This window comes from Rhyacophila brunnea, unplaced genomic scaffold, assembly GCF_057557595.1.
Source record: "Rhyacophila brunnea isolate RB1 unplaced genomic scaffold, BYU_Rbru_1.0 scaffold_2, whole genome shotgun sequence".
In the NCBI taxonomy this organism is placed as follows: domain Eukaryota; kingdom Metazoa; phylum Arthropoda; class Insecta; order Trichoptera; family Rhyacophilidae; genus Rhyacophila; species Rhyacophila brunnea.
Genome location: NW_028232859.1, coordinates 5490236 through 5516067, shown reverse-complemented (window position 1 = coordinate 5516067; position 25832 = coordinate 5490236). Strand labels below are relative to the sequence as shown.

Genomic DNA, 25832 nt, shown 5'->3' with positions numbered 1-25832 from the left:
ATATCTAGCTAGTCGGGAAGTTAGTTAAAAATCGATTGCAAGATTTGTACCGGACAAATAAGAATACGAGCTAAGAAAAACGTTGTAATAATAAGTCGCCTACTTCCTTCCTTCCAAAATTATGTGGTTGCACGATAAATAAATAATATAAAAAATTTAATTGTGTATCGATACTCGACAACTCCATGATTCAAATGGATATATTATTAAAATATGCAAAAAAAAACACTAAATATACACATTAATTTTACCGCGTACACCATTTTGGAAACTGCTACTGTAGAGCATCACACTACCTTTACCCTCAGTGATAGGTAGGGGGGCCGCCAAAGATCTTAGCCTGAGGGCCCGGTTCAGGATGTGGGGCCCATGGTTGTGTAGTTGTTTATCGTGGTTTAAGAAAATTATAGTAACTACTTTTAAGTAGGTATATAGGTACCTATCATTGCAGATGGCATTCCTTCTCAAAAAGGTGGCAAACAATTTCTATGGGTCGTATTAATTCGTTTAATTTATTATAGCCACGCTGTGGTGTTTCAAACGACTGCCTTTCATTACATGAATAGAATATCAATAATATTACCAATCAAGTTGCTTCGTGTTATTCATCTCACCTAATTCGGCCCTGCAAAAATTGTGCGTCGGAAAATTCAATTTCAAAACAATAAAAGTTCACGCAATTATCGTAATAGGTATTAGATATGCGTTGTTTTGTAATGATTTATAATAGGTATTATATTGTGATATGTTTAGGTATAAAAGGAACATAACAAACATATTAGGTATGTACCTACTCAATTATTGTAGTCATTCATTATTTTTATATTGATTGCTGTGTACAAATTCCACAATCTCAACGTTTTTTAGTGACATTAAATTTAAAGATTATACGTTAACCGCTAAACCCAGAACGTCGAATAAAACCTTCATAAATGGGTACTTATAGAAAAGTTTCATAATGTTTTACTTATTAATTTTTAAACTTCCCTGTTAATCGAACTAGGTAGTACACCTGTTTAAAGTTATAATGTGAAGTATGTTCCATCGATTTGTCACCTGCAGGGAACACAAAATTAATAATCTGTTCTGTGGTTACCTGTCTCCGTACCATTTCCACAGACTATCGCGTAACCTACCTACGGTGTCAGAACGTCAAGCGTTCATATAGGTACTGATATCTATAGGTTTATGTAGGGTGTTGATTTATACTTTTACACTTATTAAAAACACGGATTCAGGGAAATTAAGTATTACGTAAGTATATTTCGCTTTTAAGGCAAGTAACAATTAATTATTATCAACAGTTTTTTTACGTTTACGTACACTTTCAGACGCGACGGTCAAGGCCCAAGGCTCGGGGGTAGGTTTCCGACTCACGACTGGCCGCGCCGTACCTACTTTTAGTCCTTCGTCTGCCCAGAAACAATAATAACGGTATCTTTCTTTTTGTTTGTTTCGCTGAGCCTTGACTCATTTACAGTTATAAAATATACCTATTATTACTTTCCCAACTCTTGTCGATTGTAGGATTTTTGATGGGGGATTTAGGCATTATGATATTTGGTATCAGTACATACCTACGTGATACGACTGTCGTACAAGAGAAGCTTGGTAGACGACAGTTTTGTAAAGGATATTATGATAGGTATATATCTATTCTTTTCTTCAGTAAATTTCCAACGGCATTTTTATAACAATGAATGAATAATTTTCCTTCGTCTCGTTTTTTAAACATATGTACCTACGTGAAAGATGTAGGTACCTGCGGTATGTAGGGTATTGAGCAGAGGGAGCAGACCAACGTTTTGATTACCTATTCCACTCTGGCATCAAATTAGTTACCCCGACTCCGCTCCATGTTCCTTGTAAAACGATGTTCAAAAATAGTTTTTTTTTATAAGGAATGTTTAAAATATCAATTATTGGTTATCATAATCGATTCGATAGAATAGCATTGTTGACAAGTAAATCATATTTCATCCTTTATGTAGGTATCTTTTATCATTTTAAATTAATTTTTGAGCAGAAAATAGTCGAAAATCTGGAGCAATATAGGTAATAAAAATAGAATTTATTATTTTTTATAGATGATTTTTTTGTATGTATGAATATTTTGGGTTACCTTTTGTTGGCATATTTTACAAAATGTAGAATAGACTCGATTTCTGATCACAATTTCTGTGTTCTCGATCTTGACGATCGCGGAATGTGCATTTTGTTTTCCAAAATATTCGGTCGGCGTATACCTATATAAAAAAAACTTCACTACGCGTGCGTTTTTCTTAGCATCATGGCACATAGCCCCCACATCCTGAAGCGCCCCCCCCCCCCCCCCTACCTATTGCTAAGGTTAAGGGGGAGAGGCATGCCAGCAGAGAACCTAGCGGAAAAACGAAGCTTGCAATTTCAAATTTTTTTTTGATAATTTACAATTTCAACTGTATTAATTAATAAATATGTAAGATCTGAAAACGTTAAAAAGATTTTTTTTTAATTCAAAGAATATATAAATAAAAAGGATTTCATGTTATACACATTTATATTTTTATAAAAATCGATTTTTTTTTAAATAAATATAAAAAATATTAAAACGATGAATTAGTCAAATATCTACACGATGAAAAATTGAAACCGTAATAAACTGAATTTTAATAATAAATATGACCATAAAATATAATCTAATAATAAGATGTGTCACTGCAATGAATTCACATTTTATTACAATCGTTTATCTTTGAATTAAAAAAAAATATTTTGAATGTTTTCAGATACATGTTTATTAAATAATACATTTGAAATTGTAAATTATCAAAAAAAATTCTACTTCCTGTTTTTCCGCTAGGTTCTCTGCTGGCATGCCTCTCCCCCTTAAGAGCAGTATGATGGTCTACAGCAGTGTTCCCCAAATGGTATTCGTGGAACCCCAGGTTACCACGTTGTGGAATTAAGGGTATTCCAAGTATTTTTAGCGATTTTTTGTATTTTTAAATAAATCCACTGGAATTATTGAGTTGTCGGCACTCGTCTCGTCATTATAATATTATGATGCACCGATCACGTACCTTGCTAAGTAACATACTATCCTTTGTCATATTGGATAAATAGCTATTTTTATTAGTCAGGAAGCACACTAAAAATAATTCTAAAATAATCCTACACTTTATTCAATAGCACCTGTGACTCTTTTTACTATTAGAGCAAATTTGTGGTGTGTGTTAATCTCACGTAACTGCTACGCTGGACCCCCCTAAACCCGGGCTCCCAGGCTAGAGCTATATCAGCCCCTCCTCCCTTGTAGGGGACATGTCATGGCATCTATTTAATTAGTTCGGAAAATATGCATCCGGCGTATGTCAAATCTAGCATTTTTCGACAGCACCCACAACTTGGTAGCCAGAATAAAATTAATATTAATTTATAAAAAGGATTACATAATTATTTAACATGAGTTGTTTATATTTGTGGCAATCTTCTCTGTTTTTCAAAATAACCCTCTTTAAGTTTTTCTGCACACAACAAGCACTGTGCTTTAAAATCGAAAATATCTGTACTTGAACGAAGTAATGATGACGTACTACAATGGGCAGCATCCCCACCATGACGGAGGTATGCGGCAATCATTTCATCATTATTTATGTACTTTTTATAGCAACTTTCGTGCACCGTCACTTCTGTCAACCCTTTAAGGGGGGACATGCTCAGCGCAGGTCAAAATGGAGTTTTTATTGTATTTTCAAAGCATGATCCTCGACATTCCTTAAACGTTGTAGATAATCTATTTATATAATTTTGAAGCCTTATTATCCTTTATATTTATTTTGATTTTTTCATTTTCATCATTTCTTTAACCACCCGTAAACATTCCTTACCCAACTGATCATCACATGTAAAACACTCATTTTTACACAAATTATAATAACATGTAATTTAAATACACATACCTACACAATACACATGTAAAAAATAAACATAACTGCGCGCGCGATCGAGACTAAACTAAAGCAAAAGTGGTACTGATTCGTGTTGTGGCACCAGCGGTACTGGTGGGGGTATTGGAATATGGCCCTATCTACCACTTCCACTACCCCTCCCCCCTCCCCCACACACCATCTGGAACATTGGGACCATTGACCATAAAGTCTAGTTTGTAACCCCAAACTGTTTATTTGTAAGATCTAAAGTTTAAAATGGTATTTCTTCTCATTTTTTACAAAAACGAATACATATACTGTTTTCAACAGCAAATATCTCATAAACGGTTAGAGATAGAAAAAAAAACGTGTTAAATAAACATTTTAGGAAATCTGATAAGCTTTAATTTTGTATAAAACAATATTTTTGTTACGACTAAATGTTTTTGAGATATAAGTGAAAAACCAAAAAATGTTCCAAAATTTCGCAGTTTTTTGCCCGCCGAAAGTTGTGCCGATGTCAGCCGAATTGGCAAACTCGTTTTTTTCTCTCTTTACCATATACACATTTAGAAAAAAAAAATTCTTCTACCCCAGCTTTTGCAACCACAAAGTACAGATTGACTGGACTAAAAGAGAAATATCAACTTTCAAGGTATTGAAATATTTAATATTAATTTACTGACCCGCTGCTTAAAATATTTATTTTATAGTTTACTAGTCAGAAGATAATAACGTAGTTTCTATTGCAAAATTGTATATCTGCAAAATATGCGTTTTTGACATTTTTGTATAATTAAAACTGCAAAAATCGCCTATACATGCAAAATAACACAACTCACAAAAATTGTCTTTTCGTTGAAATTGTGAAAACCTTTTTTGAATTGATTCAAGTGCCATACAAATCTGACGTTTAATGGTGAACCGCGTTGTTGGTATTTGTTTTAAAAGTAAATATTAAAAAATTTTCCTACTTTCGCAATGTGATAATTTTTCTGTCATGGGTAATTCAAACAAAAAAAAGTTATCTAAGGGTGGTATAACAGAGAGTTTACTATATTATATAAGCGAAGATAATGTTGAATTAAACAATATAATATTAATTCTTCCAAATGAAGACATATCCAATGAGCCTGTGTGTCCAAAAAATGAATAAATAGATAAATGCTTATATTTAGAAACCACAGTAGATACTATTTTGTCATTTTCACAAATTTGTTTCCCAAATGATAAAAACTGAAAAAACATTGAAAAGTATTATGTATTGTTTTTTATTTTTGTTTTATTTCAGTGTTTATGCTCCCTTGAAAACTTTCATATATTGAATATACAATTTTGCAATGGAAACGACGATAAGCTTTAATTAAAAAAAAAGAATAAGTGATTAAAAGTATTTATTTGGATATAATAATTATTTATTTATTTAGTAATTATGATTAATCTTTCCAAAGTACATAACAAATAAAATTAAGAACATTATCTAGTTACAAAATAAAAAAGAATGTTCAGCTCAAAATTGAACTACATTAATAATTAAATTATTTACATAAAGAATTAAGCATATTTTAGCTTTTCATAGAATAATTAATAAGTTATTAATAGAGGAATATAAAATGGATATTTTTATTATTCCTATATATAGAAAAATCAATTTAAATTCGGCCCTTCAGAGTGAAAGAAACTTATCTCATTTTGTATCGATTTTGGGTTACGTATGGTACCAGACATAAAAGAACATAATATGAAACTAATGCAAAGATAGTTCAATACGTATCTCATGAAAACAATTTGTTGTTAATGTCAGTAGAATGTAAATTTACTATTATGGCATACCTTTCTTTGACCAGAAGGGACTGAATTGATGTTTACTTAAGATTGAAATCATGCATTTTTTAGTTTTGAAAGAGATCATTTGAAAAAAATATGATATTAATAAGCATGTACATAGGTATTTAACAAAAATCAGGATATGTGAAAATTTTATGTAAGAAATAATTTTATGAATTAATCAATAATACATTTGAATCATAATAATATGTATTGTAGATAACTGCTAATACAACTTTGATCATGCATACATCACATACCAATTCGGTCTCAGATTGACCTAAAACTATAATGTCACCCTATCTATGTTCTATAAAAGCAATTACAACAGCCACCGTCAATAGATTTGAATGTTTATCTCAGAACAATTCAACTATTGCCAATAAATATCTAGTTTGTATTTCATCTCCTTCACTAATATATTTTTCTCTGCAACCTAGTAATTACTCAAGCAGTCTCAAAAACATTTTGATGGCACCAATATGATGCATACCATACCACTTCTTAGACTAGAATACATTAACACACATATGAATAAAATACCATTAAAGATTATTTCTAACACAAACTGGGAAAATAAATCACAAATAGAAAATTACCTACATACATAATATGGAATAAGACTAATATTAAAATTTGTGTTTCGACCCAAAGAAACAAATAATTTTTTTAGAATTGAAATTTCTGAAATTTTATTGATGAAGTGTCTAAATGCCTCAATTAATAATATTTAATCCATCATAAATACATAGTTTGACACGTCATTTAGGAAGAATCGAGGCGTGGCAGTTGTGCTAGTGCAGTCATGCGAGTATTGCGAGCATTTTAGTTCTCCAACTCATTACGCTTCTTTCTTAAGCATGGAATACTAATATAATGATATCGGCATTAAATTCATCCATTCAAATCTGGCATATCATATCTCGATTTGAAGATGCATATTTAGAGAATATCAGAAATACTGTATTCTCCTAAAATGACCATTATTACTTCACTAAAAAGAGCTTTGTTGAGAATAATACATTTTTATAATGAAATATAGACATATATATTTGGAAAAATGTTTAGCCAAATTGATCTATTTTTTTTACAATGTCTGATGTTTTAAAAAAATAATAATTTTCAATTTTCAAGTTAACCTCCCATAATATTGAAAGAACTCAAGTAGATTCTAAAACATCTGTGACCTTCCTCCATTCATCTTCAGTCAGCGCATGCCGTATTTTTGCAAGAATCGCAACAGGAATCGATTTGGCTGACCTAGCAGACCTTTGACACTTGTTATCAGCATCATCATGCCCTTGATACGCATACGGAAGATCAATTAATTGCTGTACACTGGGGCGCATCTTAACGTCGAATGTCAGACACCATTTCAAAGCTTTCATCAGCACAGGAGGAATTCCTGAAATTTTTTAAATATTTTAATACATGCCAATACATTATTAATTATTTATTTCAACATTCATTTTTGTGTCCACTCAGGAGCATTTTTCTTCGCACTAACTTTACATTCCAATATAGATTTAGGCCACCGAGATTCAGGAGATTCAAGGTTTTTTACACATATTTTATGAGAAATGGATATCAGCCATTTGCTCAACCCATTCGGTTTATGCTCTGGACCCAAACACATATTGAAAAACAATATGTGAATTTTCCAGACCCGAAACGGAGACATTACCACTCATTGCAGGCACCTTCGCTTCCGGTATGATAAGTAACCATTATTCATCTAGTATATAGTATGTACGGCAAGTCAATTGAGTCAACAATCGATTATGTAGTGCATTGCATGTAGGTAAAATATCTATGCCCGAAAAAATATGGCGCCTACGTTGACCGAGCGGCTTACACGTCTATTTATAATGTCGTCGGTCCCAGGTTCAAATTCTAGGTCTGGCAAATATTGGAGTATGGACGTAATAGGTTGAGCAAGTGGCTGACATCCATTTCTCATAAAAAAATCTGTTAATACAAGCTACTAGGATTGGACCTGGTCAAAAAAAAAATATAAAGTCGACCTGACGACACTAAAATAGTTTTTCAGATAGGTACTAATTTTATTGATAAAAGTTTGTAGTAGTACAATATACGTATCAATTTTTCCAGATCAATTGTTATACTAGTAACTGAAATCTGTACAGCACAAAGTTTGTAAGAACACTTTCGGTATTATTACATATAACTATCTTGACATTGCGTCGCTATAGGATTGGTTTACCGAATATCCGTTTTTGTCGAAATCGACCTCTTAATGCAGAATGTTTTTTTGTATCTAATTGGACGAGAACCATTCCTTTCTTTAAATTACTTTGTAATGGTAATGAATACATCATTCATATGCTGTAAAAATAACAATTTAAATATCTCCATGTATTTAAATATAGGATTATGAAATTTGTTTTTCGTCTCCTGAACATTTGGTCTATTCGGGAAACCAATCCTATAGCGACGATTGAGTCAAATGTGATGTAATATTTACTGCTGAAATGCTGCTTCACTAACCATTTCTTTAAATTTCATCTATAGGATTCTGAAGTAAAATAAATTATGGAAAAAATATCTACCTTTAATTTCTGGGTAATCAATCTTCTGATTAGGATTTGAGAGTGCTGCAACTTTTGCCCAAAGTTGAGTGATGTGACTGAAAGGCGTTCTTCCATAAATCATGCTATACAAAATACACCCCAGCGACCATAAATCTGATTTGTAGGTTATCTAAAACAAATATAAAAACATTCAATTAACCATAGTATTTGTTGCAACAAAACCAATACAAAATTACAATAATATTGTACAATAGTCTTTGCCAGTCAATGTTTAAAAAATTTGACCTAAAACATTTCAGATACTTTATTCCTCTTGCGGAAAAGTAGAAAAAAGACATTTCTGCATCAATTATTCATACAAAAACAGCTAACGCATTAAAAGGTGCGGGCTGTCTGTACAAGTGTACAACGTTTACTTTGTGTGTGAAATTGTGACTGTAATGTGTATTTGAAGTATAGGGGGTCTTCATTATCCGAGTATTCGTTATGAATTTGCAGGTAAAAGCAAAAAAAAAAAAAAATAACGCAATAGCTCACAGTCGTCAACTCTCAATTTCAATCTTTCAATCCCACACTCCTACGCTATTTCTGTCTTGCTCACATGTCTTTTTTTTCTAAACATGTCCCAATTAAACTCATTTACTAAGTAATTTTGGTCCCCGTTTTAAGAGATATTTTTTCAGTCCCAATCACCCTCGGATAACGAGGACTCGCTCTATGTACGATTTACAAATTATGCCGAGAAGTCCGTAACTTGGTTTTTACATACCTTGATGGGTTCTCTACTACCAGCTATAGCCTCAGGGCTGATATAATTGAAGGTGCCCGTGGTGGAATCTTTAACGACACTTGTGGCATCTGCACTTATTGAAGACGCTATGCCAAAGTCAATCAATTTCAGCCTCCCGTGCACCAGCAAGAAGTTGGCGGGCTTCAGGTCTGAATGTATGACACCTGGTGAATATCAAAAAATAAATTAATATAAAATACTTTAGTCAGACAAAGGAAATTTGCTTTGGTCAAATTAAACAGTTTTGTCAATAAAAATTTATTAACCCGGCCGGCGCCGATGTCACACACCTTGTACAAATCGGCCAAATTCGCAATGCGCATGTGTATAAATCGATGCCACCGCGTCCATATTTATCATACGGGACTGATTTTTTCACGTAAATTTGGCCTGATTTGTCCTTCTCCTGCCACCTATGACATATTTTAAAAGCATTGGTTCTAAATATAAAATAATCACCAAAGTTTCGAACCAATTCGTACGGCCAAGTTTTGCCGGTCGACAGAAATCAGTTTGAACTGCGCGCCGCGTCTGCGCAGTATACGACAGACTTTCAACCGAGCGGGCCATTGCGCGGGATTGTATTTATCGCATACAAGTTGAATATTTACCGCAATCGTTGATAAATACTTTTTTTGCTGTCTGGTGTACTTATCACATTAAAACTGGCATGATTAACTATTGAACGTATGATTTTATTTTATCGCGATTTTTAAAATACTTTTTGTACTGTCTACCGTGTCCCATTTTAGTGAATGTGAAAATTAATACTGATATCAATAACTATGGTGTGTGAGTTTAATGGTTTCTGTGATTTGGCGTTTCTTAATACTGTAGTTAAACATTTTAAAAACATTTCATAGTTTTATAGTGCGTAAATATGGAGGAAGAAAATGTGCGTACTAATGAGGAATTGGACTCAGATTATGACATGTCGGAAGAGGAATTGGAACAACATGAGACTGATCATGATGTTGATGATACGGACTCTGACGAGCCAATTGAATTTTTGCGGTCATGGAGAACTGGTCCGTATATTCCAATAGTTCACGAATTCAATGATTGTCGATCTGGCGTGACATCGAACGACTTGGACGAATCCTCTCCCGAATGTCTTTTCTTTGAACATTTTTTGAATAAAAATATAATGTCGGAAATAGTGAACCAAACGAATACATTTTTTAACCATTCGTACAGTGCGGGAGACCTCGGACCGAAATCGCGGTCACACAATTGGACAGACACGTCAGTGCCGGAGTTGTATACATTTTTTGCCGTATCAATGCTGATGACTCGAAATAAGCACACGTCGATAGAGGAACATTGGAGTACCGATCCTTACCTGCATGCAGACATTTTTGGGAAAATAATGGCTAGAAATCGATACCAACTTATTTTACAAATGCTTCATTTTTCTGATCCTAGTGTGACCGCCTCAAATGATAGACTAGCTAAAATTAGATTACTGTTAGAACACACAAGAACAATTTTTAGGGAAACGATGATACCGTATCAGAATCTTTGCATAGATGAGAGCATAATCGTGTTTAAGGGTAGATTAATTTTTAAACAATTCATTCCTTCCAAAAGACATCGATTTGGAATAAAAATGTTTGTGATGTGTGACGTAATGACAGGATATATTATTGACTTTATAATTTATTGTGGGGAAGGGACTGACATACAAGACAATGAAAATCTCGGTATTTCCGGTGCGTTAGTGACAACGCTAATGAAAGACTATATCGGGAAAGGTCACACCTTATGGTGTGATAACTGGTATTCGAGTCCGGCGCTCTTTAAATACCTTCACTCTCACAAAACGAATGCTTGCGGTACAGTGAGAAAAAATCGTAAAGATATGCCAGAGTTCAGCAAACTGAAAAAGGGAGATACCGAGGCTAAGTACAATAGTCCACTTTTGGCTCTGAAATGGCACGATAGGAGGGATGTTCACATGCTATCCACCCTCCACGATGCATCATTTGGACCAACGGGAAAAGTGAACTATAGAACTGGCGAAAACATTGAAAAACCAAAATGTGTTATAGATTATAACAAAAATATGGGTACGGTAGATAAGTCCGACATGATGCTTAGCAACTTGTCGTGTATGAGAAAATCGATCAAGTGGTATAAAAAGGTCGCATTCCACATGATCGACTTATATTTATTAAATGCTTTTTATTTATATAAATTTATTAAATCTGACAAAAAAACATTGGGCGATTTTCAACTCTGTGTAATAAAACAACTAGTGGACAAATATTGTGTGAGAATTTCAAATGCACCCCTGCCAAAGCCGACAGCGTCAACTAGCGATAATCCCGTACGATTATTGCCCAAAAGTGCAACGGGACATTTGCCAGAATACATTTTACCGACACAAAATACCGATAAGCCTAGAAGAAGATGTTTCGTATGCGGGAATTCTAAAAAAAATCCGAAAAAAACAAAACTCTCTCGCTATATGTGCCCAACGTGTGATGTTGCATTATGTCTGTCACCTTGCTTTAAAATATATCACACATCTAAAGAATTTTAAAATAGGTTTATTATTGTATTTGTTTTTTTTTTTAATATGTGAGTTCGTGTTAATTTATCAATAATATTCAATAAGTGAAGTGTTTGTGTAGTTTAAATGTATTAAAAGGGTCCCCTTTATATTTGTTTACGACTCAACCCGAAGACATTAATATGTGATTTATCGATATGCACTTGAAAATTAGTAACGCTCGATTCGTGGGAACGTATGCACAAGTGTCGAAATATTACACACCGCGCAGAGCTCTAACTATTTGCTACAAAATGGCGACTTCGGTAAGTTCTTTCAAATTTGGATAGCATTCGTTTGTTCGAGTGTTTCTGATATTATAACTGATTTATTACGGTTTTTTAGTGTGTCGAAATTATCTTAATGGCTTTGGGTTCTCGACTGGAGCTGTGACATATTTTTTATTGCTTTTTTTAGTATAGAACAAAGACAATAATGAAATTCATGCGTAGTTATGGTGCGTCATACGATTTTTGAGGCAGGTGCCGGGTTAAGGAACACGCTGGCAACAATCTGGAATGCTTTACAGCAAACATAAGTAATTTTTTGTAATGAATTAATGTGAAAGCATTACCACGCATTCATTCTCTGAAGTACAAAATAGATACTTCAAATAACCACAAATTTAATGATTATTTTCTTTGACTCGGATAGGTTTAATATTCTGTTAAATGAGACTCACCATTCTGATGTATGTAATTGACAGCAGCCAGCATTTCAGCCCAGTATGCCATAAGAATAAGCAAAGGAAGCCGACTCCCTCTAGCACTGTAGGACTTCATCAGAGTGGACAGATCTGTCTCACCCATCTCCAGAACTACATAAAGCCTTTTCTGCTTTTCAATATACTCACTAAAAGAAACAAAGATGCAATGATTTTAGCAGAGTTCAAAGAAAGTTGTTAATCATAGTGATACCACAGAAGAATTCTTCATGTGCACAAATGGACATGGTAAATTTGTATATTATATTTGGCCACTACCGCCACGGTGTCCACATCATTCCTTTTGTATTGGGTTGTCTCACTACTCTCACTACTGTACTTATATTCAAATTTTATTTTTAAAAAGGCGTTAAAATGTAGAAAAGTAAACTTTTTTCAGAAATACGATTAAAGCTTGTGGACCCCACAGAAATACTTGGCGGGCCGCAAACTAACTAACCTTGGTTATAATGTGATGATTTGTATCACATATTTTATTCGAATTCATATTTATTTTACATATACATAATGAACATAACAAATTACAATTTCAAAGTGTTCGCAACATAACATAAAAAACAAAGAAAAATAAATGTTTACAATACATATTATTGAAATAAAAGACAGGGTAAGTAAAAAAAAGGATAAGTAAAAAATTACATGAAACTATACCGAATGAACTAAGTAACCCTATTTTAAAAACTTATAAAACAACATCTACCTAAACTCACCTTTACATAAGTGGAATACCTACTATATCAATATCGAAAGCAATTTGATTGAACACAATGATTGCTCTCATAATTGGCATTACCATTGACAGGTTGGTTCTGCACTTTGGGAGAACAAACAACGAATGCTCACATTCAATTCGGTTGCCATCAATCAAATGCGACCATCATGTAAGTAAAATTGACCATTGCGATGATCGCATTGCAATAGTTCAGCTAATATGCTTAGTAAAATGGACAAAATATAGAATCGAGTGTTATCATCGCATGTACAAGTAAACTGTGTCATTTGATAACATTCATTCAATTCCAATCCAAATTGAAATAGAAAATTTTGCAATGATCGCTATCATTTGAATGTAGACATATATACACTTTGGTGTTGATAATAATATATTGTATGGTGTATTCTGTATAATGTACTTATCAATGAATTTTAAATTTACTAAGGATCTTAGTATATAATATTAAGACAATTAGTTCACGGTCATTAAATTCAACTCACTGATCTAGCATAGTAATAACTTTATCGGAGCCCTGCAGCCTCTGTAGAAGCTTGATTTCGTTGACATATCCCTGTGCAAGCGAATGATCAACCGCCAAATTGACACATTTTACAGCATACATGGATGTCGTTTCTGGGTCCATCACCTGGAAAAAATATACACATAAGGATCCGCCCGGCACACACAATACTAAACAGAAATAGGAGTACAATATGTAATACTATTGCGACATGTGTCATTCATATTTTATACCGTTAAAAAAAATAGAAAATAAATTGTAAGGTTCAATGCACACTAATATTCGACTCGACACCAACATAATGCCAACAAATTTGCATTCACTCCTATACATAGATGCGAATTAATCGATACTCTTAACGTAAAAAACTCAGCTGTCAAAATATTCAAGCCAGATGAACGTAATTGAACATTAAACAAAGAAACAGTGATTCTTTGTATTGTCGCTTAAAAAAATAAGCGATAATATACAAAAAATTTGGGTATATTTATCAATTAGAAATGTAATTTTACTGTTTGATTTATTGGAAGGATATTTCTTAACCTGAATATGATTTCAATACAATCGATGTCATCCACATTTTCATACTGTCTCTCTGACAGACGTGCATGTTAGTCGTTTGAACTGACTTGAAAAATGACTCACGCACTATAAATAGTATGGATTCTGTGCGAGGTGACAGTGGCTTTTTGAACTACACACTTCAGCGGCATTCATGCCTGGCGCCCCCAACTAACAATGTTGCATCAATGCTGTGTGCGTCAGTAGGTACATCTTCCAGTCGTGTCGAGTTTGTATGAGCAACCGACCAAGTTAAAATTCTGCGATCAATCATTTTTGAAAATGTTCAGGAAAGATGAAAAACCTTGATGCTATTTCCTTCCTTATGCAGAATTGATTTTGGATAATTTGAATATTATAGTTCTTCCTTTGTATTATTTTTCAAGTAGATTTAATCTGATAATATGAAAACTATTAATTGAATCTGAAATTTTAATACACCAATTGACATGTCTTGTCACCTTCAATAGAAAGTGGCAAAGACATGTTTTAAAAAAATTGATACTTCCACAGTATTGCACTACACCGGCGATATATTTTAACGCCTGCAATATTTGCACAATACAAGAGTATATGTATTACATAGATATGCAAGATTAGATAATACAGAGAGGAGTGAAGTAGAAGAAAAAAAATTGTGTCAGTTGATCGACGAGCGATGATGAAAAATAATTTCTAGATGACATTGTATGTGGTAACCAAAAATAATTATACATATTATACTGCATTCCTTTGATTCAATCCGCCCACTACTTGACTTTCTAAGTGAATAAGTTTAATACCTTAAAAACTTCACTGGATCCTCCGGCGCCCAACTTTCCAAGAATTGTATAATGCCTCCCCTTCACCGTCAACGTTCTGAACTGCTTCGACAGAACATTTGCATTATTCACATTTACGATTCTGTCTTCGTTTTCTCTCAATGGGAGTGAGGGATTTTTAAATTGATTATCCTCCGCCGACGGCACCAAAATTTTATCCAAGTCATCAATACGATTTTCTTTGGATTTATTACAATATTGATTACTAACAGGCGGTTTAATAATAGTCTTTATTTTATTGTTTCTATCTACAGGACAAATTGGGATTATTTGTTTACTGTGCAGAATTTCATTCGGTGCATATACTTTGGGGGGTTCCATTCTTGTCATTGTCGGATTTTTACTACTTTGGTAGTTGATATTTAAAGAGGTCGGAAATGGATTATGTTTCGGAGCATGATGTTCTTCTATTGGTAATTTATGCAATTTATTACATGCCATGTTGTTATCATGTAAAATTTTCGGCTTAAAAATGGAATGCTGCCTAGATGCCAAATTAACATTATTGAAATTGCTTCTAGCATTATTTTGGTCATTTTTGTCGTTTAATTCATGTTTATTACTCAGGTAAGATTCGTGAATGCCGTATGCATCTGATTTCATTGATGTTTCAAGCTTAAAGCTGCTGTCATTAGCTTTTTTGACATCCTTAGATACGGAAACGTTGTGTTCAATTCCTGAGATTTCCCAGGAAGCTGTTATCATTTTCAAATCATCATCGCTTATATTACTATTCAAATCATTGACTTCGGAGAATGATCGCATTTTATTCACACTAGTTTCTGATAAAACATGATTCTCTTTATCATCTACCGGAGCCTTTCGGAGGTTTGCATGCGATTCCATGCGATCTTTTGTAATGTCATTTTGTACATCGGTGAACTGTTCAAGTTTTATGGGGAACAAAGGTGTCCTGGCGAGTTTATTGTGCGATTGCAAAACATTGTTTCGCATGGAAGGAGTGTGAAAATCACGCATTTTGGGTGGGTTTAAAGGCATACCCGGAGTGATTAAATCGTTTTCACGGCAACCTCTTAAAATAGAATTAATCGATAGATTTGCACTTTGGGGTGTAGCAAACCTGTCAGCTTGGTATTGGTTGTTAGCTCTGGGAATGTATCGAACATCATTGACTCTATCCGAGGTATCAATCCCGGGTCCCCTGTCTTCGGTTAATACGTTTCTTCTATTACTGTCGGGGCTAGTGATGATGCACTTGTTAATCGAAGTAGCTAGCATTTCTTCAACTGGTTTCGGAACATTCGTCTGATGAGATTCCATATGAGTCGGTGGCACTTTTGTACTCATGCTTGTAGGCTTTGTATTGGGAAACAAAGCACCTGTAAAAGAATAAAAATATAGCTAACAATAATAGGAGTTTCAATAATTAAACTAGTATCTTCTACATTTATTTGTCATTAAAATAAATTTAAACTTTAAGAATTTACTATTTAGGTATTACACAGTTTACTTATGTTGATACAGCCTATCGTATTTCTGAGAAGAGAAATTTAATGGCATGTACTACATACATCAGTGTTTCATTGAATACAAAAAAAAACCTACATAAAGCTGAGATTTGTGTCAGTCTTTTCGGGAGCACATACATTTACGAGCAAGCATTTACCTGATTAAAACTGAACAAGTCTCAACACCGAAATCGCTTGAACAATGATAACCTCAGTGCTGTACTGAGGATAGCAATCGCAAACATTGAACACGGCATCAAAACGCTGCCAGCATGGAATGTCGGAAATCCCACTACAATCGATACTAATTTCCACTGTGCAAATATGCACGTAATGCAGAGTGTAGTGATTGGAGTATCTGATATATAACTATTAATTTAAAATAATAAAATATATGTCTAGTCTAGTACAATATATCATTATTTTTCAACACTTTTACCCACTGCGACCCGGCCATTGAATAATTAGAAAATGGATAAATTGGCCTTTCAGTCAAATAGTTTGTGCATGTGAAAAGTAATTGTTAGCACCGAGTCACAGCAGGATTACCTAACTAGATAAGTCTTCTCCACAGGAGAGGCATCAGTACAATATCAGATAGAGGGTCCGAACCCCTGTCTCCAGCTCCAGTGAACTGACATCAGCGATCCAGCAGATCTCCAACAATCAACAACAGACTCAACTGTCTTCACCGACGTGCAAATGTGTTAATGAAATATAAGTGAATTCTGGAATCATTCCACAGTGGCACAACGGGCAACTCGCAGGTGCATTGGTAATGATTGCTACAATGGCTGATTCAATGCTAACAAACAATACCAATACAACGATTCCAGTATAACTAACGAGTCATTGTGTTGCAATATGTAATAAATGTAATAGAATGAATCTGCTGTAAGGTTCTAACAAGAACATAATACATTATTACAAATTATCAAGATAGCGTAACTGTGACAATAGGTCCATAACAAAAATGAATTCTTTGAAGAACTTCATTGGATGTGTATAGAAGGTCATTCAATACAGATAGAAATTCATAAAAATATGTGGTAAGGGTATTGATCCATTTAGGAAGACTTGCAAAGGCGTGAATTATGAGTGTAGAATATGCAAGGTTGGGTGTAGAGTGCCAGTAAAACGCTGAAGATTAACCGTTACCAACTGTGCCATCAAACAGAACCATTCATATAGAATAAGTCATTCTACACATGCATTTTAATGGTCATGAGGCATTTGAAAAGTAGCCGGTGGTCGAAACACCTCAAAAGGCTTCATTCCTGCCAACGGAAGAACAGTGAAAAAACCTACAGCAAGCGAAATCGAGCAGTTGCCATTGTGTTTTTTATCACCTATAACTCAATTTCACTTCACTGTTCATAATATATATTATATAATATATACTTAGTACTATATTTTATGAGTAGAATTTCAATGTAGATTTTCATAACTAAAAAATGGGGTAAAATAATAGATAAAAAATAATTATTATCAAAAACATACTTCATCACTAAGAATCAGAAAGTAAAAGTTTTAGAACTTTCGTTAATTCTATGATAATTGAGTCATTATATTGATAGCTACTGTGGGCAATGAGCCCATCTTCAGAACGACACCAAGATAACTTATGTAACTTATCTTTATTAACTTATTTAATAAAACGCAAATTTTTATCGTACTCCTTCCGCTTTTATGTAAAATCTGTACCGGTTTCGTCCACCTCAGTGGGACATTTTCAACAAAAGAATATTCCACATAACTGGCGATTATTTATAATAACAGATTCAAAAAGTGACAAAAACAATCAACCAATACATTGAAATAGGTATCCTATCAAATAATATTAGGTAACCTAATTTCACCAATGTTTTTTAACACTGAGTTCATCCATTATTTGGCTAGAAGCTCACATTTAATAACGCTAATTTTTTAGATTCATTGGCCAAAATACGATCAATTAAAAGTGCGCCATAGCCATTATTTTAAGTAATTTGCTTAATCATCTTTAACTCCAAAGCAAAACTATTTACGGACATAGGAACCATTAATAACCGGTGTATGAAAGCATGGAAAACTGATAATTAATGCGAAATAATGTCTAGAAGAGTTATTAATAATGTTATCACTGAAAGTATCTTTTCTAAGAATGCTTAAAGTATGTTTATCATTGATTGTTAAATCCAGGAAGTTAATTTTAATGTTACCTAATTCCATTATAAATTGAATTGACTTGTTAATACTATTTACTTATATTAAAAAAAAAATGTAATTGTCTTTCCGTGCCTGCCCACAAGGCTAAGATGTCATCTACATATCTATACCAGTAAATGATATTCCTGAACTAGTTTAACTTGCTAATCTTAGACTCAACAAAACTCATAAAAATATCTACTAAAATCGGCAATAAGAGACTACCCATTGCCAAACCAAAAATTTGCTGATATGCTTCCATTAATTTAAAAAAATAAAAGATTCTGATCTATGCAATAATCAATCACAGATTTTACATCTTTTGTCAACGATGGATTAAGATTCTAACTATCTACAAAGTCTAAAAATTGCTGTTTTTAAATCCGCTATTGGGACCAGCAGCGGCTCCTCTAATACCATCCAAGTGCTACGCACTGCCTGCATTTTTGAAGACATCACTCAAGTTATCATTGTTATTCATATGTGTATCACTCACTTCGCGAAGTAGAACATGTAGCAGTATTATGAACAATACTCGGTTCATGGGCGCAAAGCGATTGCGATCCAAATGGATTTTCAGTTTTCACAGGATTACAAACGGTAGTCCAATGTTCCCGTGGTAGCGTTTTGTGTAGCATTTTTTATACACTTTATGATCGGCGCACGAAATTAGGACTCTAGAAACAAAAACGCCAGTTTCTGTTTTATAACAATGTTGGCGAGTTAATTTTTAACAATTCCACATTTAAGATTTAATGAATTGCCAAACTTTTACGAACATACAAACTGCCGCATTTATTTCTAAACCACTCAAATACATTCAATATAAAAAAAAACACAGCGGTTATTTATTTGCCTGATGCATTCATTGTTCTGTGCATTAAGCCATAAACCGTGACATATATTTTTCTTTATTGATATTAAATCATTCTGCTGAAATGAAATCAACTGTTTAAAAACTTTTTTATGAAATAGAATAAATAAACAAAGACATATTTAATTTACCTTCTGAGAAGTTCGACGTTTCGGTCTTTTTACACTAAGGTATTATCTTAGCTTATTGACATGGCAGCCTTCGGTGATTAAGGTAATCATGGAGAGACGCTTTACGACCTTTACGTGGCTAGGACAAGTGTTCCTGATGCCGCCAAAGAGTGTGACACTGCGTACCCTTATGGCACAGCTTCAAGGGTTCCGTTGCCATGGCCGGCCCTCTCTCACCCTGCAGCGGTGCTACAAAAGCAACCTACGTGCTGCAGGTCTGACATGGCGGAAGGCGCAAGAGTTGGCGTTGAACCGAGGGAAGTGGCGTGAACTTGTGCTTGCCCTATGCTCCAATGCTGGGTATAGAAGGTAAACCATTGCGCACTACCAGAAAATGCTATTCTGAAGACCACCGGCCGCCACTGATTGGGACACTAGTAAATAAACTCACATCATCAAATGACACGAGTTTTGTACTCAAAGCTACAACAATTTCTTTGATTTTATCAACTAAATCTAGAGGTAAAGCAAATTTTGGTATAAAATCTAATTATGTTTGATCAAATTATTTCCTAATTTTGTTAATTTATATGAGGAAGCTGAATGGAAAGATGTGTAAAGAAATGGTAAATTTTCTTTATGAATTTTTGCTAAACCATACAGTCTAGGGCAGGGGTCGGCAGTTTGTCAAGTAAGAAGAGCCAAATTGGAAGGAAACAGGATAACACTGAATACTTGATTGTGAATTTTCATCCATTATTCTGCCTCTAAGTTTATTTTTTATTTGGTTCATAGATGAAAATGTTTGTTCGCATATATATGTAAAGCCAAAGATTGTGAGAATACCATAAGCTGGTTTTTTTTAAGTGTCATATGTTTCAGGCAAACTATTCCATGTATCAAATATTATTGTTTCTATTTTAGGCAGCTGTTTTATAGCTGTCCACTTGTGCTGAGAAATCAAATTGGATTTCGAGTTCTTCCAAGCGGCTGGTCAGACCTGTGAATTTGATGCTCCACAGTTCCTGGCTTTTTAAATCTATTAACTGTATCTGGAGAGATCCAGCATCTGTGTCGAACGGTGTCAAGTTAAGTTCATTGACATTTCAATGAGAGGACGTACAATAAAATCTAGTGTAGTCTTGCTATCCATTTCAGCAACACGTGTGAGCAAGCAGGTAAAGAATATTAGTAGAGTAAAGAGTGGTAAAGAGTATGCCGTATGAGTCTAAGTTTGTTCGGCGGCTCTATCTCATAAACTTATAAAGCTGCTTGAGATGAAGTGAAACTGGAATTCATGTCTGAAGAGCCGCATAAGGCTCGAGAGCCGCTTCTGCCGACCCCTGGTCTAGGGCACTGCGGATTCATTGTTTGTATGCTTTTTTCAAACGTTCAGTCGGGAAACATGCATTACAATCATTTATTAATGTTTTAACTGTTTCTGCACTAACCATAGTGGGATCATGTTTCAAGACAACAAATGATGGGCCCGACAAAAGATCTTCCATTTTCTCAACATAAGAACACCTATCCATAATCACCATGGAGTTACCTTTATCCGCTTTTGATATAACTAAATTACAAGATTTTAATGTATTCTTAATCGATTCTACAGCACGAATTTCTGAATAATTATTTAATTCCTTCATTAAAATAGTTAAGCACAAATAACGCGTCGCCATATCCGACCTTAATGAAATATCAACATCAATGGCCAAATTATCCAAATCTCTATTGGTTAGCTTAAGATTAGGACAATATTAAAGACCTTTATGCAATAAATTCATTTCATCTACATCAAAATTAACAGCTGTTGTGTTGACCAAACGTTCCGCAAATATTATTTTATTATTAAGTATATTAATATTCTACTCTTTTGAGCTATAAAGGTTTATGAACTAAATTTTGAATGTTTAATCTAATTTTATAATCAAGACAATCAAATTCAATTAGATGTAGCCTAGTAAGTAAATTATGAATAAAGAACACATAAACAAGGATGAGTGTCGGATAATATTTCAAGAAACATATCTATGATTTTTATCTAAAAATCATTTTAATGTAACTTTTTATAACACACAAAATTTGAATTCAATACTTGTTAATACTAAAGATAAATTAGATAGACTTAGCTAAAGTGGTATTTATCTAATAAATTGTGACTCTTGTGATGCCAAATATGTTGGACAAATAGGACGATCTTCTAATATTCGAATTAAAGAACATTTAGCCTGTGCCAACAATGGAAATGAGTCTTCTTCTTTTGGGAATCATTTTATTTTAGTATCATTAGAATTTTTTAAATCCTATATTTGAATGAGAAATCTAAAACGTTGGACAAACAGGAAATCCTAGAGATTAATATGTAAGTATAAATTTTTGCTTAATTCTAAATTATCAAATGATCAATTGAATTTTGCGTCATCTCCGTTATTGTATCCTATATATGTATAATATTCGGGATTGTCGTATTGATTTAAGGCAACTTCGTAGATTGTGCATTATTTATTTATTTCTTATTTACTTTTGACTCATAATTTTGTTAGAATTAATACTGATTCTATTTGCTCAATTATCCATCAGGTGGTAATAATGTATTATTATATTGTATATTTTATAAATGAATTATCAATCAAATGTATCATGTTATTTAATAATTGATAAATCAAAATTATTTGTTTGGTAATATACCTATTACAATTTGTTATTGTAAGTGTTTATTGCTTTATAGGTATTTTTGTTTTATGTTAACAATTAAGTGTTATTGACATAATATTATTTGATAGGATACTTCAATGTAGGTATTGGTTGATTGTTTTGTTCACTTTTTGAATTTGTTGTTATAAATCCCTGTTGTGTGGAATATTTTTTAGTTGAAATGCCCTCTGAGGCGGACGTAACCGGTACAGATTTTAAATAAAAGTGGGAAGAAGTAATGATAAAAAAATCCATTTCCACCATGAATTGACAGTTAGCACAATAAAAGAAATTACCTATCTTCGTGTCATTATATCGAATTACCTATCTTGGTTTATTGTCCTTTTGAGTAATCTTATACCCCGTTTATGTACATTTTATAGCGACCATAACAATAAAATGCACGTGTAAACATGTATTATCGTGCAAGTTGCAAGATTCATGCATTAATCAAGATATTTAACCTTCTGAATTTTCACGCGACAATTGGTTTGTTCGATATCTTCGGTTGCGCAGTTGAATGATAATGGCGAACCTAGTACAAACCTCAAATAGTACTATAAAATGACAACATCGCGTCTCGCTTAGGTACTCTTGAAGAATGAGATTGGTGAGACAGTCAGCACTTTTACTTGAAAACAGTTATTATCGCGATTGTTGCACACACTATTGCTGCAAGTAAATCCATGCACATGTACAGGCGATATTACTGTCTGGCGGTCGACAAGGAAAAGGGAGTTTACACAATAGTCTGTTATGCTATGGATGTCTCAATGCATTCGGTTACATATGTGGATGACATGATGCAGAAACCGCTGGAGACATAAGCGGGATAATTGAATGGAGTCACGATCATTAACAGTGTGGGACAAAAAAACAAAGAAAAAATCTTATTATAAAAAGGTATAAATTAAGAACAAAATCAAATGTTTGTATAAAGCTGAAACCTATTAAATAACCATTAGGCAGGTAGAAAAATAATTACATTTTCTTGCAGATTTATAAACTTCGTTGATGTTTGAATTTGTCTTCGCGGGGGTATTTTTCTTCAAGCTACTCTTCGACGTCGATCCTTTCAACCACAGTCGTGTTGGAGTGAACTTTTTGGCACTAGATCTCGGTGTTCGAGTTTTAACTTTAATGGCACTTGGTTGTTTACTTTTATTCGGAGTTTTCATTGGCGTTTGATTAATGTGCGACGTTGTTTGGTTATTGTCGTCATTAGGATAAGTCATATTGTAGGTTTTCGAATCAGATAGAAAAGAATTTTTACTGAACTTATCATTCGGGTACGTTAATTCAGGTTTGCAATTGGACTGGTGATTTGTCTGACGTGGTGCATCATTTTCACTGAATGAACGGTCGAGAGAACCGTCGCTGCTATTCAATTCATTGTCTGCAGCTTCTTGTAAAGCTATTAAATCAGGCATGAGCTCTGACATTCGAAGAGGAACATATTTTGAACCATTCGTAGATGACTGCGACATTTGCAATTCTAACACGGCTTTATTATGTCGTATAGACGAAATAAACGCACGCCTATGGGTAAACACTGCAGTAATATGTATTTTCACATTGATGGAGTATTCCTAAATTAGTATTTATTTAATAATAAAAAAACAGAAACAAGAAAGGATAAAGAAAGTCACAAACTTCAAAATCGAAGACTTTCCGTTAAAACCATAGACTAGTTTCAAAACATTACACAATGCAGACTGCAGAGATACAGTGCTAGGTAAACTTTTCCCCCAATCCAGTATTAAATTTGAACAATTATTTATTATAATATAAATATTTCACAACACAAGCAGCCAGAGTAAATATATTTAGTTATAATTTTAATAAAATACTTCATAATTCAAAAAAAAATAATATAATACCTACGAAAAATAGTCTCCCTATCTACCCTTTAGGCCATAGATAATAGCATTATAAAATAGAATTTTGTATACATTGTAATCGTCACTGATAGTAGAATTGTTTAATTGAATTAATGAATTTACTATGTACAAAGATATTCCACGGTGCCTATGGTAGTATCATTCAACCTGAATTGAACAAATCAAATCGTACGGTTGGATTTGGGACCGTTTGGTAGAAGGTACACGGAAACGCTTTTCTGACGTTTGACAGATAGTCATTAGTCTATGAACCATCCGAATTGGTTTGACGTTTCATGTCGAGAACGGTTTGATTTTCAATGATACACTGAACCAAACGTCAAATCTCAAACCATTTCCGGTGTTTTTTCTACTCTTACAATTTGTACGTATATTGTCTATGGTTTAGTTTGATTTGTTTGATTCTGGTTGAATGATACGAATCTTGTCTAATCTCTTTGGTATGTACCTACAGTGCTGCCAATCGTACTATAATTATAGTATTTGCACTATAATTTTCATCTGCGTACTATGTACGATATAAAACAGGTATAGTACGGCAAAAATACTATAATTTTGAGAAATCGGACAAAAGTTCCCAATAGAAGAAAAACAACGCCAAAATAATCCGTGAGAAGCAAAAAAAAAAAATAGTCCCCATGTATAAAAAAAGGTGACATTAATTACTTAACAGAGCAATTTCCAAACTGGGAGGCGCGGAGGGTTGCAAAGGGAGGCGCGAAAAGTTTAACACATATAATTTAGTCACATGCTTGCAGTTTGCAAATGCAGTTTATAAAACAGCCGCTGGTTATAAACTACATAAAAAAACAGTCCTATAAAAGGTTGTTTGCAAACCTGTCTGAAAAAATGGAGCAAATTTTATAATACCTCACTTCTGTACTATTGAAAAGCGCACTGGCTATCTCGTGAAAAAATGAAATAAAAGGGTCAAATCATAATGTTGAGGCAAATTTGTTTAGGAGCGATAATTTTGTTGTTAAGGCCATTGGACCCGTTTTTTCCTGTCTTCTCAGAATCGTGGAAATGGCAAGGACGTTTAACACGAATTGACACATAATAAACACTTTATTTATTTAAAATCTAATAAATAATATTCAAATAACACTTTTTGTGTCATTAAAATTTTCTGATTCGCTTTACTTTTTAAAATAAATGACAAATAGTCGGTCCTGTTTTCGAAATTGGCCAAAACGACTGCCACGCCACAGTGAATTTTTGAACTTAATAATAGTTTTGCAGGTATATATTGTATGAAAGAAATGGGTAAAACAATACATTTCATTGATTAACTCAAGTACTTTTTTTAATTTCAGAAAAATAAAGATTTTAAAGCCATTTTAGTTTGAGTATACATCAGCCAATTTTGAATGATTTTTTCTCACAAAATAATATATACTGCACAATAAAAATATTTTTTTATTATAATATAACATTTCCGTAATACTATAAATAATAATTAACAATGAAAAAATAAATAAAACCCTATAAATTCGGTACAATTAGTGACGCTATATTACCAAAACACGTCGTACGTTTTCATGTATTTATCCTATTTTCAGACAATTTAGATATATAATTATTTTGCAAAATTAACAAAAAGAGACCATTTGATCGAT

General features: G+C 33.4%; 1 protein-coding gene across 1 annotated transcript; it reads right to left on the bottom strand.

The window, feature by feature from the left end:
• Positions 1-5397: 5397 nt before the first annotated feature.
• On the bottom strand, positions 5398-23912 carry Mps1 (dual specificity protein kinase monopolar spindle 1). The gene is made up of 7 exons (XM_085946763.1): positions 23298-23912; positions 14937-16315; positions 13574-13719; positions 12317-12486; positions 9060-9244; positions 8309-8459; positions 5398-7143 (listed from the first exon to the last, which is right to left on the bottom strand). The coding sequence occupies exons 1-7, from the start codon at positions 23797-23799 to the stop codon at positions 6899-6901; spliced, it is 2778 nt and encodes a 925-aa protein (XP_085802889.1). The 5' UTR covers positions 23800-23912; the 3' UTR covers positions 5398-6898.
• Positions 23913-25832: the final 1920 nt, after the last annotated feature.